We start from the raw sequence: 18,858 nt of genomic DNA on the forward strand, positions 1-18,858 counted from the left end.
AGTTACTCTTGTATCTAAAATATGGACACCTGCTGCTTCCATCTGTCCTGTAAAGGAAGTGGTAAAAATCATGTTCCTGGTTAGCTTTCGAATTCCTCAAGATCTGCCTACAAATCGTGCTGCATCCAGTATGTAATAAGTAAAATTATCTTTTCTTCGTATTGTATTGTGGAATTTTCATTCCTTAAAATCAGGGGTCATGACTCATATGTACTTACTCATATTAAAGGTTGCTAAATGGTGAGTAAATGGAGCTCAGTTGTATGTACACACCAAGTTTTAAGAGCTAAAACATCATTAATATTATAAGATATTTAAAACCATAATTTTTGTGCATGCCATTTCGTACAGTGACTCTGGGACACTGTGTGTTACAGGGCAGTTCTCTGCATCCTGGAGAAGATGTAAATCTCAACCTGCAGGTGTATTGATGCAAGGCACTCACTACCTGGCAATTTTTTTTATTTATTTATTTTTGCTCCTTAATTGTGTATTGATTACTCAAGGCTCCATGGGACCATTTGAGCCAAAGTTACATGTGGAATTTGTCATTATGTATCTCTTGCAGAATAAAAGCAGCATTAGTATATGAGGTAGACCAGTTGCACATGTAGCTTATAACAAGTATTCGGAGGATTATAGCTCAGAATATAAAACTAATACAATAACAGTTTTATTTAACATTCTGAAGTAGGAGACTTTTGTTTGTAGTTTGCAATCCCAGGCTGTTTCATAAAATTGTTGCTGACATGTAGTGGTCACACTTCTACCCATGACGTCTGGAAGAAAAAAAAAGAAAAAGTTGCTGCCATCCATATCTGATTTAGAATAGCACATGAGAAATAAGATTTTTGTAGTATACAAATGTCAGTACTGAATTCTAACAGCAACTTCGGAAAAAAAATTAAATGCCTCAAGAATTATTTGTAATTAATGTTAGTTTTAGCATTTAACAGTTTCTTTTCTTAACCTTCCTAGTAGATCAAAAATGTGTGTTGGATTGATTCCTAAATCTGGACCCTTGCTTGTGATGGGAAAAACACTGATTGAACTACCCAAGCATGAAACATGAACTGCATTCAGAGGTTTGACTTTGTTTTTAATCTGTCTCCTATAAACTGTACGGTTTGGAAAAATGTTAGTCAGTATTGAAATCAGGACATATATTTCACAGCTGAGGAACAGACCAGTGAAAACAAGACCTGTTTTAAAAATCGAGCAAGGTTACTCCATGGAAATTATTCAAGTTGATGTGCCAATGTACTCACAATCTGATGAGTGTCCAGAAGACGTATATAAATAATTAAAGAAAATTATAAATGAGAGCACATAACACTACAGGATGGTAATGGGGGATTTTAATGCAAACCTGGGACAGAAACTGTTGTATTGGTAGTTGAGGTGGGCACAAAATACAATCAGACACCTACAAAAAGGTAATACATTAATAAGTTTACCCTAACTGTATTTAATAAATCAGTTATACATAACTTTGAATGCTGTAAGTTCTTGTGTGGTGCTGAGTTGTATACAACCAATAGTAAAGTTTTTGATAAGACCAAATAGTCTAGAATGGTTACACACTTATAGAAGTCTCTGAAAATTAGTCATGTCTAGTAGGGCCATGTTGCATTGATGTATTGTCCATACTACAGTTATCCATATCAATCTTTATAAGTCTGTAGATGCACTCAATCTGTGGGTGAGCTCTGAATTGTGGCTGCTTAAAAAGGCATGCCAGCCAGTTAGAATCATGTGCAGTGAGGTAATGTGATTTTAGTGCCTTCTGCTGGCATATATATGTGGTACTAACTGCTTGAGAATGGTAAACAAAGGAAAAAATTTTCGCCCCATAGCATGCTGGAGGGTGGTAGCTGTGATCGGCATGTGGCGTACCTGTGCTGAGGTAGAATGTCCATCCAACAGCACAGGAGATGCAGCTTTGGCAGTGCCAAGGATGCCAAAGGCTGTACAGCTGGTGAAGATTCGATGTCCGTGACTGCCATCACTGCAAATGGTGACAGGTGCAGCAGCTGTAGAGGTGGCAGGGGTATATACCGATGACAGAGACATCAGAAGACACTTGGACCTGGACATCTGGCACCATCAAGGGCAGCTGAGGGGCAGTAGGCTTGGTTGCAGGCAGCTTGTCTGAAAAACAAAAATCTGTGGCAGGATCACTCTAATCATGTAAATGAAGTTGGGTTTGGTGCCATCAATTGGTGCCAGATATGCCATGAATTTAGAGCGAGCACAACTAGATGTCTGAATGAAGATGCCAGATTCCCAGTTGTGAGGCTTGCTACAAACTCAATAGAGAACTTCATTCTTCATTTGGAGCTTCATTGCAAAGTTATCTTCAGAAACAGAGTGGTGAGGGCAGAAGAAATGCAGCAGAATACAGCGGTGATGACCATGTAAGAGTTCTGCTGGCAATGCTTTATGAGTAGGCACAGTGCAATAGGTGCTTGGACACAACAACAAAGCATTTCCCTTCAAGTGCAAAGCACAGAGTTTGAACATCTGAGCCTTGAAAGTGCAGACAAAATGTTCAGCTTCACTTTCTAATTGAGGAGAGAACAGTGAGATTTGTGTATGTGGAATTCCATTGTTTAAATTCCAGCTAAGAAATTGTTTGCAGCAAAACTTTTAAGCAAAAGACAGAAGCAAGTGCTTTGATGGTGCTAGTGTTAATAGTCAAATGCACTGGAATGACAAAAGGATATTTGCTGTAGGCATCATTGGTAATGAGCCATTTTGTGTTCCAGAAAGGATCAGCAAAATTGATGTGGATATATTCACAAGAACCATACGTTTGAAGCCAATTGGAAAATTCATGACGCAATGTTGCCTGGTTATCAGCACATGTACGGCATGGCAGGTCATATCTTCTATCTATTTATCCAGCCGGGAACCACACACAGTGCTGATGCACTAGCTGCTTTGTTCAAATGATGCCTCCATATTCTGTATGTAATAGTTCCAACACATATTGTTGCAAAGATGTAGGAATCAGGACTTGCATTTGTTCATTAAGAGAATGCTATAAAATTACACCATTTTAAAGAGAAAGACTATTGCATTATGCGTGCCATTTGCAAACTACTGCATTTGAGATTGATTTTGGACTGTGGGGTCAGCACAACCAAACGTAGTACTGGAGCAATCACAATGGTTGATTTTGTTCAGTAGCCTGTGCGACTTGCTGAGAATCAATTCGAAAAGGTTGCAGTGCTTGCACATCATAATCATCAATTTGAAGACAAGAAACATCTGATGCATCAGAATATGGATTATTTCCTACAGGTAACCAAAATCATGTGTTTACGTTGACACACTGTGCAATATTGCGATAAATAATTTCATATTGATAACTGGAAAGAAGAAGCAATCAACACTGCAGCTTCTGCGCTGTGCCATCAGGCATATCTTTTTCCAGATGAAAAACAGCAGTCAGCGGTTAATGATGAGACAGAAGAAAAAATTTTCTACCATACAGACATTGACAGAATTTTGTTGCACCATAAATTATGACTAAAGCTTCCTTTTCCAGCTGACTGTAGTTGACTTGGGCCTTGTTCAAAGCCTTACAGTGCTGTGGGGCATTCTGTGTGCCTAACCTTGTGAGATAAATCTGCCCTTATCAAAGTGTCAGCTGCAAGTACTTCTAGTTTTTGCGGATCAGAGTGCCTGAGATATGGGGCAACTAAGCCGTGTATGTTGTGTTTTGGAATGATTTGAAGTAGATGTTAGTTTGTCAGGAATAGCTTGGAGTTCTCATACATCTGTAGGAGAAGTAATCACCATACAGTCTTAAATTCTTAGTCAAAGAACAAGCACCATAGACTCAATAACATGTCTCAAATATTCAAGGTTCTTATTGAAAAATGAACGCTTCTATAAATTACACTTGAGTCCAGCATCAGTTAAAACTTGAAAAAAGAGCTTCCAAATTTTTGAGATGCTGTTCTGTTGTTTGGATACAATGATCTGATCTCATCATCTTCTCAGCCTTTTCCCACGTCATGTGGGGTCGGTGTTACTTTGCTGGATCCTTCTCTTCCATAAATGCCTATCCAGTGCTTCTTCTCTGACCCATCCTTTCTCCCGTAGGTCCCCTGCTACCTTGTCTTTCCATCTCAGTTTCGGTCTTCCTCTTCTCCTTGGTGCTTCAATTTCTAGTTCTTCAACTCTTCTCCCCACGTAGTACTCCCCTCTTCTCTGCACATGTCCATACCACCTTAGCCTACTTTCTTGGATCGTCTTTCCTGTGGGCCCCACTTTCACTGTTCCCCTGATGTACTCATTCTTTAGTCTATTCTTTCACGTCACTCCACTCATCCACCTTAACATTCTCATTTCTGCCACTTCCATCTTTTTCACTTGGGCTTTTGTAATTGGCCAAGTTTCTGCGCTATACAGCATCGCAGTCCTCACCACAGACCTGTAAAGCTTTCCTTTTATTCTGGAGCTAACCTTCTTATCACACAGTACTCCACTCAGTTTCCTCCAGTTCATCCATACACTATTTATCCTGTGCTGTATTTTGGCCTCCAGTCCTCCATCACTTTGCCTGTAAGAGCCTAGGTATTTAAATTTCTTGACCAGTGTCAGTTGTTCTCCTTTCAGGTTAATGTACAGATCTTTGGCATCCTTTGTACACATGTACTCTGTTTTCACTCTGCTAAATCTCATTCCCCTTTTCTCTAGAGCTTTTCTCCACTGTTCAAGCTTGTCTTGAAGTTCCTCCTGGGTGGGTTCACAGATTGCAACATCATTGGAAAACATCATGCTCCAAGGTGCCTCTTTTTTCATATCTTTCACTAGTACATCCATGACAAGGTCAAATAGATATGGGCTGAGAGCAGATCCCTGATGTAGTCGTACTCTCACTGGAAATGCCTTTGTTGCACCTGCACTGCTCCTGACTTGTGCATTGCACTTTCATGCATGTCTTCTACCACCCTGACATATTTTTCTGGCAGGAGTTTACTTTTCAGACGTCTCCATATCTCTTGCCTCGGCACTCTGTCAAATGCCTTCTCAAGATCGATAAAGGTCATATGCATTTTGGCTTGTACTTCTCTGTGCCTCTCCATCAGTTGCCTTAGTGCAAATATTGCGTCGGTTGTTCCTCTTCCTGGTATAAATCCAAACTGTTCTTCACATACTTCAGTTTCTAGACACAACCTCTTCTCAGTTATCCTTTCCCAGATCTTCATTGTGTGTTTTATCCCCTATAATTTCCACAGTTTTGGATGTCTCCTTTCCCCTTATACATGGGAACCAGTATACTGCTTCTCCACAAATGTGACATTCTTTCTCCTTTCCAGATCTTCTGCATTAGATCCCAGAGTATATCAGTTCCCTGTTCTCCCAGACTTTTCCCCTTCCCAGTTTTCATTTTCTTCCTCACATGATCGACTTCTTCCGTACTTATACTTTTGGGTCATTCCTTCATTTATATCACCATCCTCATACGTCCTTGCTGAAATGTCCTCAGAAACATCAGTACTATCTTCACAATTGCAATACCTGCATTTCACAGTACTCTTCAAAAATCTTGACAGCATACTTAGGTTCACAATAACATTTCCATTGTTATTGCTGTCCACAATACTACTAGACTTATTCTTATTACATTCAGAAAGCAAAAGTTTACATCTAGAATCACTGCTTGTAGACACAGTTAGAGGCATTGTTTCTGGACCTGAAGTTGTTTCTGGTAGGACACAGATATTGTAAACCTTGGTTTTCAGTGAACTGTCATATTTCTCTATCTTTTCTCTTCTCTTGTTATGTGAGAAAACTGTTGCCATTTAAACATATAATTCTCTCAACGATGTCTGTTACGTGTGTTGTTCTAATTCTTTTTAAGACTTCATTTCCAATCTTTTTGCTGGGACTGATGACTAGCCCCCCCCCCCCCTCTCTCCCCCTTCCCTCCCCACCCCTCCCCCCCTCCCCTCCCCTCTCCCCTCCACTGTACTTTGTGCCCACTGTAATTTACTAACTCTCGCCATTGATACAGCCAAAGTTTCTGGATACTCACCTACTTAAACGAATACAGTAGTCACTTCCAAGTGCTGAGTGGTGTAGATCTAGTACCAGGCTATCATATGACCTGTCACCACTGACAGAAGTCATGACAGTGAACTAGATTTAGGTGCCAAATGGTTGTATGGAATCGGTACAGGAAGATGGGTCAGCATGGAGATGTGAAAAAGTGGCAGAAAGGAGCTGTAGTGTTTGAAGTTGCTTTGGGACAGACGAATCAGAACAACAGATGATTAATAATAAAAATGATGACCTTTTGAAAGTAATTCCAGATGAGGTATATGATCCCATTCAGTTTAACAAGGAAAGTTACAGGGAGACTGTGGTGCTCCAGAAGAAATTGTTGAAGTTGTAGGAAAATTAATACAAAATAATTTTCAAAATACATACAGAATGTTGCAGAAGATGACAGCCATGCATCACTGAAACCTGTTAGCTTCTTCTTTGTGATTTTAGAAATATTCATTACAATATTAACAACCACATAAATGGTTAATATGCTGTTTGCTGTTCGTCATAAGAGTACTTGATATATATCATATAAATGTGAGTTTTTATGCTTCATTCGTAAAATAATAGTTATTCAGGTAGTTTCCTGTAACTAATCATGAAGTAAAGGTCTTGGAAAATCAATTTATGCTAGTTTTTCATGTTTTGTTGGATCAGTGAAATATTGATTTTGTTTGCTTACTATTATTCCATCATTTTTTGGGCATGCATCTCAGATATAAACACTTCCTCTTTCAGTACCTCAGCTGTGAGCCTTAAAGCTGTATTCAAGTATTGTTATACGGTATCTGCAGAGAAATCACTTTGTTTACTATTTGTTTTTGTAGTAGTAGTAGTAGTAGTAGTAGTAGTAGCAGGAGCAGGAGCAGCAGCAGCAGCAGTAGTTGCTGTTGTTATTTTCAGTCCAGAGACTGCTGTGATGCAGCTCTCCATGCTACTCTATCCTGTGCAAGCTTCTTCATCTCCAAGTAACTACTGCAACCTATGTCCTTCTGAATCTGCTTAGTGTATTCATCTCTTGGTCTCCCTCTATGATTTTTAACCTCAACGCTGCCCTCCAATACTAAATTTGTGATCCCTTGATGCCGCAGAACATTTCCTACCAACAGATCACTTCTTATAGTCAAATTGTGCCACGAATTCCTATTCTCCCCAATTTGATTCAGTACCTCCTCATTAGTTATGTGATCTACCCACCTAATCTTCAGCATTCTTCTGTAGCACCACATTTTAAAGGCTTCTATTCTCCTCTTGTCAAAACTGCTTATTGTCCATGTTTCACTTCTATACATGACTACACTCCATACAAATACTGTGAGAAAATACTTCCTGACACTTAAATCTACACTTGATGTCAACGAATTCCTCGTCTTCAGAAATGCTTTGTTTACCATTGCCAGTCTACATTTTATATCCTCTCTATTTTGAGCATCATCAGTTGTTTTGCTCCTTTACTACTGTATGTGTCTGATTTCCTAAACTAATTCCCTTGGTGTCACCTGATTTAATTCGACTACATTCCATTATCCTCATTTTGCATTTGTTGATGTTCATCTTATATTCTCCTTTCAAGATACTGTCCATTCCATTCAACTGCTCTTCCAGGTCCTTTTCTGTCTGTGACAGAATTGCAGTGTCATCAGCAAACCTCAAAGTTTTTATTTCTTCTCCACGGGTTTTAATTCATACTCCAAATTTTTCTTTTGTTTCCTTTAATGCTTGCTCAGTATACAGATTGACTAATATCGGGGATAGGCTAAAACACTGTCTCTCTCCCTTCCCAACCACTGCTTCCCTTTCATGCCCCTTGACTCTTGTAACTGCCATCTGGTTTCTTTACAAATTGTAAATAGCCTTTCACTCAATGTATTTACCCCTGTCACCTTCAGAATTTGGAAGAGTGTATTTCAGTCAGCATTGTTGAAAGCTTTCTCTAAGTATACAAATGCTAGAAATGTAGATTTGCCTTTCCTTAATGTATCTTCTAAGATAAGTCGTAGGGTCAGTATTGCCTCATTTGTTCCAACATTTCTACAGAATCCAAAGTGATCTTCCCCAAGGTTAGCTTCTACCAATTTTTCCGTTTGTCTGTTTAGAATTCATATTAGCATTTTACAGCCTTGACTTATTAAACTGATAGTATGGCAATTTTCACACTTCTCAACACCTACTCTCTTTGGGATTGGAATGATTATATTCTTCTTGTAGTCTGAGGGTATTTCGCCTATCTCATACATCTTGCTCAGCAGAGGTTTGTCAGGACTGGCTCTCCCAAGGCCATCAGTAGTTCAAATGAAATATTGTTTACTCTCGGGGCCATGTTTCGACTTAGGTCTCTCAGTGCTTCGTCAGATTCTTCACCCAATATTGTATCTCCCATTTCATCTTCATCTGTGTCCTCTTCTATTTCCATAATATTGCCCTCAAGTACATCACCCTTGAACAGACTTTCTATATACTCCTTCCACCTTTCGTCTACATCTGCAGCACACTCTGCAAGCCACCTGATGGCTTGTGGTGCTTTCCCTTCTTTGCTTAGAACTTGGTTTCCAGCTGAGCTCTTGATATTCATACAAGTGATTCTCTTTTCTCCAAAGGTCTCTTTAATTTTCCTGTAAACAATATCTATCTTACCCCTAGTGATATATGCCTCTAAATCCTTACATTTGTCCTTTAGCCATCCCTGCTTAGTGATTTTGCTCTTCCTGTCGATCTCATTTTTGAAAAGTTTGTATTCCTTTTTGCCTGCTTCATTTACTGCATTTTTGTGTTGTCTCCTTTCATCAGTTAAATTCAATCTCTCTTCAGTTACCCAAGGATTTCTACCAGCCCTTGTCTTTATACCCACTTGATCTTCTGCTGCCTTCACTACTTCATCTCTGAAAGCTACCCATTCTTCTACTGTATTTCTTTCCCCCGTTCTTGTCGATCATTCCCTAATGCTATCTCTGAAACTCTGGGTCTTTCAGTTTATCCAGGTCCCATCTCCTTAAATTTCCACCTTTTTGCAGTTACTTCAGTTTTAATGTACAGTTCATAACCAATAGATTGTGGTCAGAGTCCACATCTGCCCCTGGAAATGTCTTACAATTTAAAACTTGGTTCCTAAGTCTCTGCCTTACCATTTTATAATCTATCTGAAACTTTCCAGTGCCTCCAGGCCTCTTCCTCATGTACAACCATCTTTCATGATTCTTAAACCAAGTGTTAGCTATGATTAAGTTATGCTCTTTGCAAAATTCTACCAGGCAGCTTCCTCTTTCATTCCTTACCCCCATTCCATATTCACTTACTACTTTTCCTTCTCTTCCTTTTCCTACTATTGAATACCAGTCCCCTACGACTATTAAGTTTTCGCATCCCTTCACTATCTGAACAATTTCTTTTATCTCATCATATAGTATCTTACCCGTGCTCCTATTTTTTTAATTCGTTACTGAACCTACTCTTGCATTACCCATATTTGATTTTGTACTTGTAACCCTGTTTTCACCTGACCACAAGTCTTGTTCCTCCTGCCACCAAACTTCACTAATTCTCACTATATCTAACTTTAATGCATCCATTTTCCTTTTTAATTTTTCTAAACTACCTATCTGATTAAGGGATCTGACGTTCCACACTCCGATCCGTAGAACGCCAGTTTTCTTTCTCCTGATAACAGTGTTCTCCTAAGTACTCCCCACCCAGAAATCTGAATGTGGGCCTATTTTACAACCGGAATATTTTAGCCAAGAGGATACCATCATCATTTAACCATACAGTAAAGCTGCATGTCCTCGGGAAAAATTTCGGCTGTAGTTTCCTCTTGCTTCCAACCGTTCGCAGTACCAGCACAGAAAGGTTGTTGTAGTTTATGTTACAAGGCCAGATCAGTCAATCATCCAGACTGTTGCCCCTGCAACTACTGAAAAGGGTGCTGCCCCTCTTCAGGAACCACATGTTTGACTGGCCTCTCAACAGATACCCCTCTCGTATGGCTATCTGTATCACTGAGGCATGCAAGCCTCCCCACCAATGGCTTGGTCCATGGTTCATGGGGAGAGGCATTGCTTACTATTGACAGTAAATTTCTAATTATTCTGATAAATAATCATTTTCATTTTTCTTCTCTTTTCCTCTACTGTTTACTCCTGTAAATCATTTAAGGTAAATGTGAAGATGATTTGTTTGAAAAGACAGTAGTTGATTTTCTACCTTGTTCTTGCTCATTTTAATTTTGTGCCCTACCTGTAAATTACCTTGTAGTCAATGAAGTGTTATCCTTTCTTCCATGGACTTTTCTCATAGAGTGCCCACTTAACGAAGAGAAGGCTACAAATGTATTATCTATATTTTCTATATTTGCACTAGTTTGTATTAATGAAGTGAATCCAGTTTTATTGTCTTCCTTGGCTGATGACTTAAAATTCAGGTCTGTTTTAAGGAATGAGCCAAGTGCATTGTAAAACCTAGATAGGAACATTCTGTAGTCCTGATTGGGAGATCTGTAAATGACTGAAATTAACAGTTTATTCATAAAAATTGGAAAATATCCACATTATTTCGCGGTGTCATTCCACTTGAGATAAACCTTTCATATTATTTCTTACTAAAAATATGAACAGCAACTAGCCTGTGCATTAACAGTGACTGGGCACTGTCTTTATCTGCAGTCAGGCTTCAACTGCATTTTCTTACTTCCATTGTCTTGTTGTATCAATTTTCAACAATATAGTGTGCACCCTTAATGGTCTAATGAAAATTTGAATACACTTATACAACAACACTCTGTGTATCAGTCACATAGGGATCATGAGACTAAGATTTCAATAATTAGTGCACAGGCAGAGGCATTCAATCAATCATTCTTCCCACACTCCATATGTGAATGGAAAAGGAAGTAACCCTAATAACTGGTACAATGGGATGTATCCTCTGCCATGCACCTCACAGTGGTTTGAAGACTGTAGATGTAGATGTAGAATTATGTATGCTGTTAGCATTATCACTCTTAAATAAAAGTTGCTCATCAGTGGTGGCAGTGTACAGTCACTACTGAGTATGCAATCATTTTTGGGGGGAGTTCCACAGATTTTTAACAAACATTTAAAATCTAGAAAAAGATTTTCAGATATAAAACCATATGCCTTCTTACTTAAAATGCATTCTGACATTAATTACAGTTAAAGTAAACTTGAAACTTTCTTATTTAACCACTGGTTCTACTCTGTCTCTGAATTTCTGGAACATGATTTGCTTATTATTACAGTATGTTGATAACTATTACTTTGAGTTCATCTAATCACAACTGAATAAAACACAATTTTTGTGCCATATGTATTTCGTCTTTATTCTTTGCAAGGCATTTTCAGTGCCTTGGAGTAAATGTATCTCTTACAGTCTTAAGATGAAAACTTCACTGCTATTTGTTTGTTTTCATGTGTTGATAAATCTACAAACAAGAGATGACTAAATAGGATACATGAACTGGCTTACAAGGTTTAGTGAGGGTTATGATATGCATCAGCAAGGAAAAATGCATCAAATGTAGTGGAGAGCAAATCGTATTTTTTGTAGTTCTGGGTGCTAATCTACAATAATTGTTACATGTTGTTGGTCATGTTTCAGGTAATATATGCGATTTTGCAGTCAGGAAATGGTCTGGCACGTCTTGAAAATCACAATGCTCCATTGATGTACAAATGGCATGGAAAATATTACATTGGTGGAGCCCATGGTCTGTGTGGGATCCTGTACTTGTTGCTGCAGGTTTGCAAATACAACTTTATAGAATTAAGTATTTATAAGACATGAAAAAAATGAAAGAGTTGTATCACAGATTGAGTTGCAAAAGTATAGCAAAGCACAAGACCTCGTGTAAAACACACTCAAAGATAAACAAAAATTGTTTATTAGTATATCTGTCACGAATTTATCCTTTTGTTAACTAAGAATAGAACCATTCCCTCGTGAGCTTAGAAGAAATAGAACATAGCAGTTTGTGATATATTAGACTGTGTTCAAGGCAGAGTTGAGACCTGAGAGAATGTGGGAACAATAGTCTTTGAACACACGAATGTTGCTGGTTTTCCTAAGTATAGTATTCAGCATGAATAAAGGTAACAGTTCACGCAATAGTTCAGGTGAAACAAAGCTGAGACTATGTACCTGTGCTTATGTTTGGGGGGGGGGGGGGGGGGGGGTACTATGTGCCTATCAAGCACTTAGCACTTCAGCTATTGGTTGAACTGTTATGTTAATTCCTTATCTCTGTGGTACAGTTGTCCACTGCAATAGACAGCTCTTAATGTCACTTCTTTTGTGTTTTTAATCAGTTCTGAGCGTGCAAATGCATGCAGAGCACAGCATTACTAGGGAATATCCACTGGAATTGACTGTGCATTTGCAACCTTAGGACTGCTTAAAATGCCAAAGAAATGTCATTAACTGCTGTCCTCTGCAGTGGACAACTGCACCAGAGAATTGAATATTACTTTGAGTATTTTATGGAGAAAAACAGAAGTTGGATAGTAGTAAAACAAGAATTCCTGTACATAATCTGAAGCTTGGAAGTGTAAGTAAGTAGATTAGGGAAAGTGACAAAAAATTAAATTGAGTAAAATTTTTAATGATAAATGTTAATGTGATCTGTAAAAATTGTTCATCATAGGAGGTATGGTCCATCTTGATTCACACTTTACTTATTCCCATCACTTCTGGTGTACCAACTGATCATTACAGTTGCAAGTATTGTAGTATTTTGGTCTACCCTTGTACGTGGCAGGAAAATCACTAGAAGTGTAATCCCTGCACAGTACAGCCCATTTTCCCAACTCCAGTCATTACATGAGTGGACAACATGGAGTGTGATCATCAAGAACAGTGCTGGACAATGTGCTTTCTGTGCAAGGAGGGTGTTAACACTGTGGATATTCATAGTCAGTTGGTAGCAGTGTTTGGAAAGTGTGCACCATCATGAAAAACCATGTGTAACTAATGGTTGGATGGCTGGAGATGTGGTAGCATGTCAATGGAGAAAGGAACCAGTTCTGGAAGGAAAGTGACTGTGATGACACCAGACAACATTTCAGAGTGGAAAAGCGTACTCAGGAGAATAGGGCATCACATTCATAGAATTGGAGGCAGCTACAAGACTTGTCAGAAGCACCATGTACCACACAGTGCGTGAACATCTTAATCTTGGGAAAGTGTCCACCAAATGGGTTCTTGATCCCTGAATACAGCACAAACACAACAGCACAAGGACGCCTACAATGCTCTCCTTTAGTGCCACATCCAGGATACAGAAGATTTCATGTCCAAAGCCATGAGTAGCGATGAGATTTAGCTCAACTACCATGAGCTGGAGACCAATGGGCAAAAGGAATGTTCTTGCAACACAACAGTGCATGACCCTATATGAGCTGAACAACCTGGCTGCCATCGCCGACATGGTGTTCCAGGTACTGCAATATCCGCTATGTTCTCTTGACTTGGCCCCTCCAATAACCTCGTGTTTGGAGTTATGAAGGAACCTCTGTACTGACAGTGTTTTGCAGACATCCAGGAACAGCAAGCAGCTGCTCTGTGCTCATTGCACAGACTCAAAAAAGTGGTTCGAGGGGGTCTACAAATGTTGTGCATTTATGGAAACTTATGTTGAGAAAGTGCAGAAGAATTCTTTGTTCCTTTACCCTTTTCATTAATTCACTGTTCTTCACTTTATCCACCCATTTTATTTTATTCTATTCCCCTCCAAACAAAAATCTCAAATGTTTCAATTTTGTCTTTTTCTCTCATCTTCAATGTCCAGTTTTCACCAGTGTACAAAAAACAAACTTTCTCCTTAACTCAAACATATATTCTCTGGATAATAAGCATTTCTTTTCTCAGAAAACTTGCTTTACCATTGCAATTCTTGATCTTATTTAATTTTCAATTCTTCCCTTTACCAATTAGCATGCTCCCCAAATATCTGCACTGTACAACCTGTTCAATTTTGACCATCTTTTGTTTTCACTTTTGTATCTTCCTAGTCATTTTCTCTCATAACCATAGTTTTCTTTGCATTGCGACACAAAGGAATTAAAGACATTAGCTGCCAGTAGGCATGGATTTATATCAATGGGGCAAACAGAATAAATTCATGTTGATTTTCATTGGACAGTCAAGCAGTCCTCCTTCGAGTGTGGATAGTGCTCTTTGAAGAGAGATTGTTTTGTCCCCCAAGCATTACTATGTCATCAGCAAATCTGATTCAGTTGATCTTCCAGCCTCCTGTACGTACTCCTTAATTCTCTACTTCTAGCGTGTTCATTATCAAGTTTCCAATATACCATAAAACTGGTCAACTTTGTGACACACTTATAAGTCCCATAGTGCTCAGGGCCATTTGTGACACTTAGCACTTTTTTAACATAACCTTATAAGTACTGTGACATAATTTCCATGGAATTTTATAACCATTATCCTTCCATTTTGATCACAATAAAGTCTTTATGTGCTCCTTCAAAACAAGTTACAAGGAAATGAAAAACTGAAGCTTATTTACCAAGGGAATATGTCGGATAAAGATGGAAATATATTGTACCGGTTACACCAGCAATTGAAGAAACACAGCAGTGGAAGTATCAAATACTAAATTGTGCATGGTGCATCATCACATGCCACCAACTCTTCATCTTTTGATTTCATCCTCAAAACAGGGCCAAAGTAACTGTCGGACATCCTCACAACATTAATATAATTCTGCAAAATTCTGGTAGGATTGGTGTGTGATGTGGACAAAGCCTCCTTACAGTTGCCATCTTGAAGAGAACAGGGACCTCTCTAGGCTGAATTGCATTGAACAAACTGACAATGCCTCCTTCACCATGGATGATGTGATAATGTATCACTTCAACTGTTTGCTATTTGGACTTACGCCAAGCCCATGTATTTTGTCAGCAGCCATAAGCAAACTAGTGCACTAAATAGTGGTAAATATCAACGAGTATCAGCATGCATAGACAACTCTGCATTATTGGATGATTTTGTAGCTATTATGAGAGACGTTGATGAGCTGTAACTGTTTATCATCAACTGGCAGCACTCATCCGGCAAAAAAGGCTTCCACTTACCATGGGTGGCTAATAAGAAGGACCTAAAGGGAATATTACATGCCAAAATGCTTGGAATCAAGGCCATAATACAAGTCTTGTGAATCATTTGGAATTGTCAAGATGACTATCTCCCTTACTACCACAGGATAGCTGAAGACCTGATTGACAAACTGGTGTCTAAGAGAAACATTCTTCGAGCAGCAGCTCAGTTGTATGACCCTCTTGGTCTGTTCTCACACACTGGGATTGTTGTTAAACCAATAATCCCAGCCATGTACCTGAGAAGTCTTGCATAGGTGAAGGTTTTGACACAGATCTTGGACATTACCTGCATTGGATCTGCTTGCTGCATTTGTCAGCTCATGACTCCTTTTTTACTTTTGCCAAGAAACAGGGTTTGAGCCCGACAAAGCTACTTCGTGGAGTGACTCGACAGTTGCCTTTTAGTTGGTACAAAATTATCAAAACAAATGGACATACAATATACCCAATCATGGAGACACTCTCTTGGAAGTCAAAATCTCACTTATCAGCTCACATGGGGTCTAAAAGCAGATCTGCTTGTAACACTTGACATTTGTTGGTGTGGCCCACCATGGCTTTTAGAAGACAAACAGTCATGATCACTGGACAACCCAGCGTCATCTAAATCAATGGCAGAAGCCAAATCTTAACAAGTGTTTCTCTGGTTACCATAATTGAACCCTTATTCGACACTGCAAAATTCAGTTCATACTGGTGAATATTGCATATAACTGCCCAGGCATTCTTTTTTTATATATCATAAGAACAAGATTAAAAATACTGACGGTCTGACTGCTCTGGAATTGCGAAATATCTGTACATACTGGATCTTCCTTAAGGGAGAACAATATCCAAAAGCATAAAATGCTGCCCAATACAACCCTTTCCTGCATGATGGCGTGGTCTGGGTTGATGGCATGCAACATTATGCTGGATGTGAAATTAAAAACTTCCTTGGCGTACGGATTGCTCCATAACATTTCAGAAGAAGTGCCAGATGTCTGCAACTTCCTGCCATGATATGTCAGTGCAGAGTCTTCTGGCCATCTTCAGGTGAATACTGGTGAAAATCCTCTGATCTCAAGTATTTAAGTCTGCACCAGCACATGTATTTAGTTGGTGTTGCATACACCCATCTGCTGAAATTCTGTGTACTGCACACCACCTGTGGTGAAAGCTCACCACATCGATATCAGTTCAGTTGTCTTCACACCATAAAGCCACAGAATGATGCTGCCTATGCAGAGCACAAAATTTTTCTATGACTTGGTCCCTTACAGAATTTAAGTGGAAGCTACCATATCAGTTGATAAGGGACCCAGACAGTTATATTTCCAATGATACATTGATGATGCAGTTCCAGAACTTCATTGAATGAACCACATTTTGTTTCATTGGTAAATACAATGGTCAGTGATAGTGAACTGCTGGTATGCTGTTGACACTCTACAATGCAGTTCTGCACAGTGTGTGTCGATTGCCCTATATAAGCTTTGCCACATTCACATGGAATCCTGTAAACATCTGCCTTGCACAGCTCTTAAATCATCTTTGACGGAGCCCAGAAGTGCCAGGATATTCAAAGAAAGAAGACAATTGGATTGCTATTGATGGGATGAGCTTTTACTATGGAGGGTGCACGGTGCAGCATAGAGTTGCAGCAGAAGCACGCGATCCCAAGTAGCGCATGTGTAATACCAACGGAATATACCATACATGTTCCAGTGGAGTCTTAAATATATGAGCTCGGAGCGCATTCATCAGTATTCACCTGAAGGTGGCCAAAAGACTCTACACCAAAATATCATGGCAGGAAGTTGCAGACAATCAGCAAACCTCCCAAAATATTTTGCACTACATTAAGCAGCATAGTCCAACTTGAACAGACATCTTGATTTCACGGATCGTCTGCTCGAACAAACACATGTAACACTGCATCATCTCAGTGAATTATTGTACTAGGAGAACTATGTTAAGAGTTTTGGATTTTGCAAGTGCAACAAGTTGTTAGGAGAGCTCTTGGCTCTTGCTTGCCTTGCAAGATAATAAACAGTTGTCGACATGTAAATATGGAGGCTCCACTACCAATTGACAGGGTTCAACCCACAAGGCCTTTCATAGTAACAGGTACCAATTACACTGGACCAAGAAGTCCTGCATGGCCCTACTCACACATACCGCAGCACATGCAATTCATACTGAGGTTGTCACTCATGGATAGATAGATTTCTGTTGCCCATGCAACACATTGAAGGTTGTAGAAGCCTACAACTCACTGTTTAACAATTCAAACAGTGCTACATTCCATGCAGCAAGCACAGAACAGTCAGAACTCTTAAACACAATTCTGAAGACTGGAGTACAGCACTGCTGTGCCCCCACAGAATCACCTGGAAGTACATACCTACACGGGCAGTTTGGTGGGGAGCCTGATGGGAACATATAATAGGCTCCATCAAGTATTGCTTGAGGAAGGTGGTTGATTACAATCAGGTGTTCTGGACAACTTTTCCAAACTGTACCCCTTTTCCTAAAACTCTCCAGTCTTTTCCTTCACTCCTCTTCTTTCCTTCCTTCCCCTCCTACCCTTCTTCCAGAAGAAGGAACCACTGGCTCTGAAAGCTTGCGTAAGTTATACCATTTTTGTGTGTGTGTTCTCCTGCTGCCACTTGGTGAGTATATTTTTTGTATCTATCCCATTACATTATATTGTCAGAAATTGATTATTTTGATTGTTATTTCATATATTTTGTCACAGTGATGTTTACCAGTAAGTCGTATTTTGAAATTTTATGTTTATTTTCAGTAATTTTCGTGACATCAAAACATATACTCAGTAGGTTTTCATGGATTTGTGTTCATAACTCATTTTGTTGACAGCTGCAGGCAACATCATCTGAGGTGGGCCTACGACTGGCTGCTAGGCCGTGGAGGTCCTGTTTATATAGAGCGTATAGAGGGCGCCACCACTCGTTACGTGTTGTCAACAGTAAAACTATCTCTGGCTGGCGTCATTACTCTCGATCGAAGGTAATTGATTGTCACATCTTTGGTACAAAGTGGATCGCCATATCTTATCTAACTTCAAGCCTTCTTCTTTCCTGTTAAAATTGTTGTGGTGTTTAAAAATCTCTACAGCCTCTCTATACATACATGCATAATAATGCGATGTCTTAGCTAGCATGCTTGGCTCACAAAATTTTATTTCATGGTTACCCGTTTCAAAAACATGTTCCGCTACAGCCGATTTGCCCGTGTGTCCCAGTCGACAGTTCCTTTTATGTTCAGTTAGGCGAGTATTGATACTTCTTTTTGTGGTTACAATGTAAACCTTCCCACAATTACACGGAATCTTATACACACCAGGAGTAGCTAAAGGGTGTTGTGCATCTTTCGCCGATCTTAAGCATTCACTAATCTTCTTGGTGGGTCTGAAGATTGTTTCAACTCTGAACTTGGCCAGCACTTTCCCGATACAGTCCATAATATTGTGGATTAATGGAAGAAAAAGTACTGGCCAAGTTCAGAGTAACCATGAAATAAAATTTAGTGAGATGAGCGTGCTAGCTAAGACAGCGCATTATTATGCACGTATGTATAGAGAGGCTGTGCAGATTTTCAAACACCACAACAATTTTAACAGGAAAGAAGAAGGCTTGAAGTTAGATAAGATATGGCGATCCAC

The 18,858-nt window shown here is 39.3% G+C and overlaps 1 protein-coding gene across 1 annotated transcript in view; it reads left to right on the forward strand.

The window, feature by feature from the left end:
• The window catches only part of LOC126354894 (lanC-like protein 2), a 143,858-nt gene that overhangs the window by 67,668 nt on the left and 57,332 nt on the right, over window positions 1-18,858 (forward strand). Inside the window, exon 5 of the mRNA XM_050004952.1 lies at window positions 11,677-11,817. Coding sequence (XP_049860909.1) covers window positions 11,677-11,817 — 141 coding nt within the window. The remainder of the gene's footprint in view (window positions 1-11,676; window positions 11,818-18,858) is intronic.

The sequence above is a fragment of the Schistocerca gregaria genome, chromosome 3 (assembly GCF_023897955.1).
Source record: "Schistocerca gregaria isolate iqSchGreg1 chromosome 3, iqSchGreg1.2, whole genome shotgun sequence".
Classification (NCBI taxonomy): Eukaryota; Metazoa; Arthropoda; class Insecta; order Orthoptera; family Acrididae; genus Schistocerca; species Schistocerca gregaria.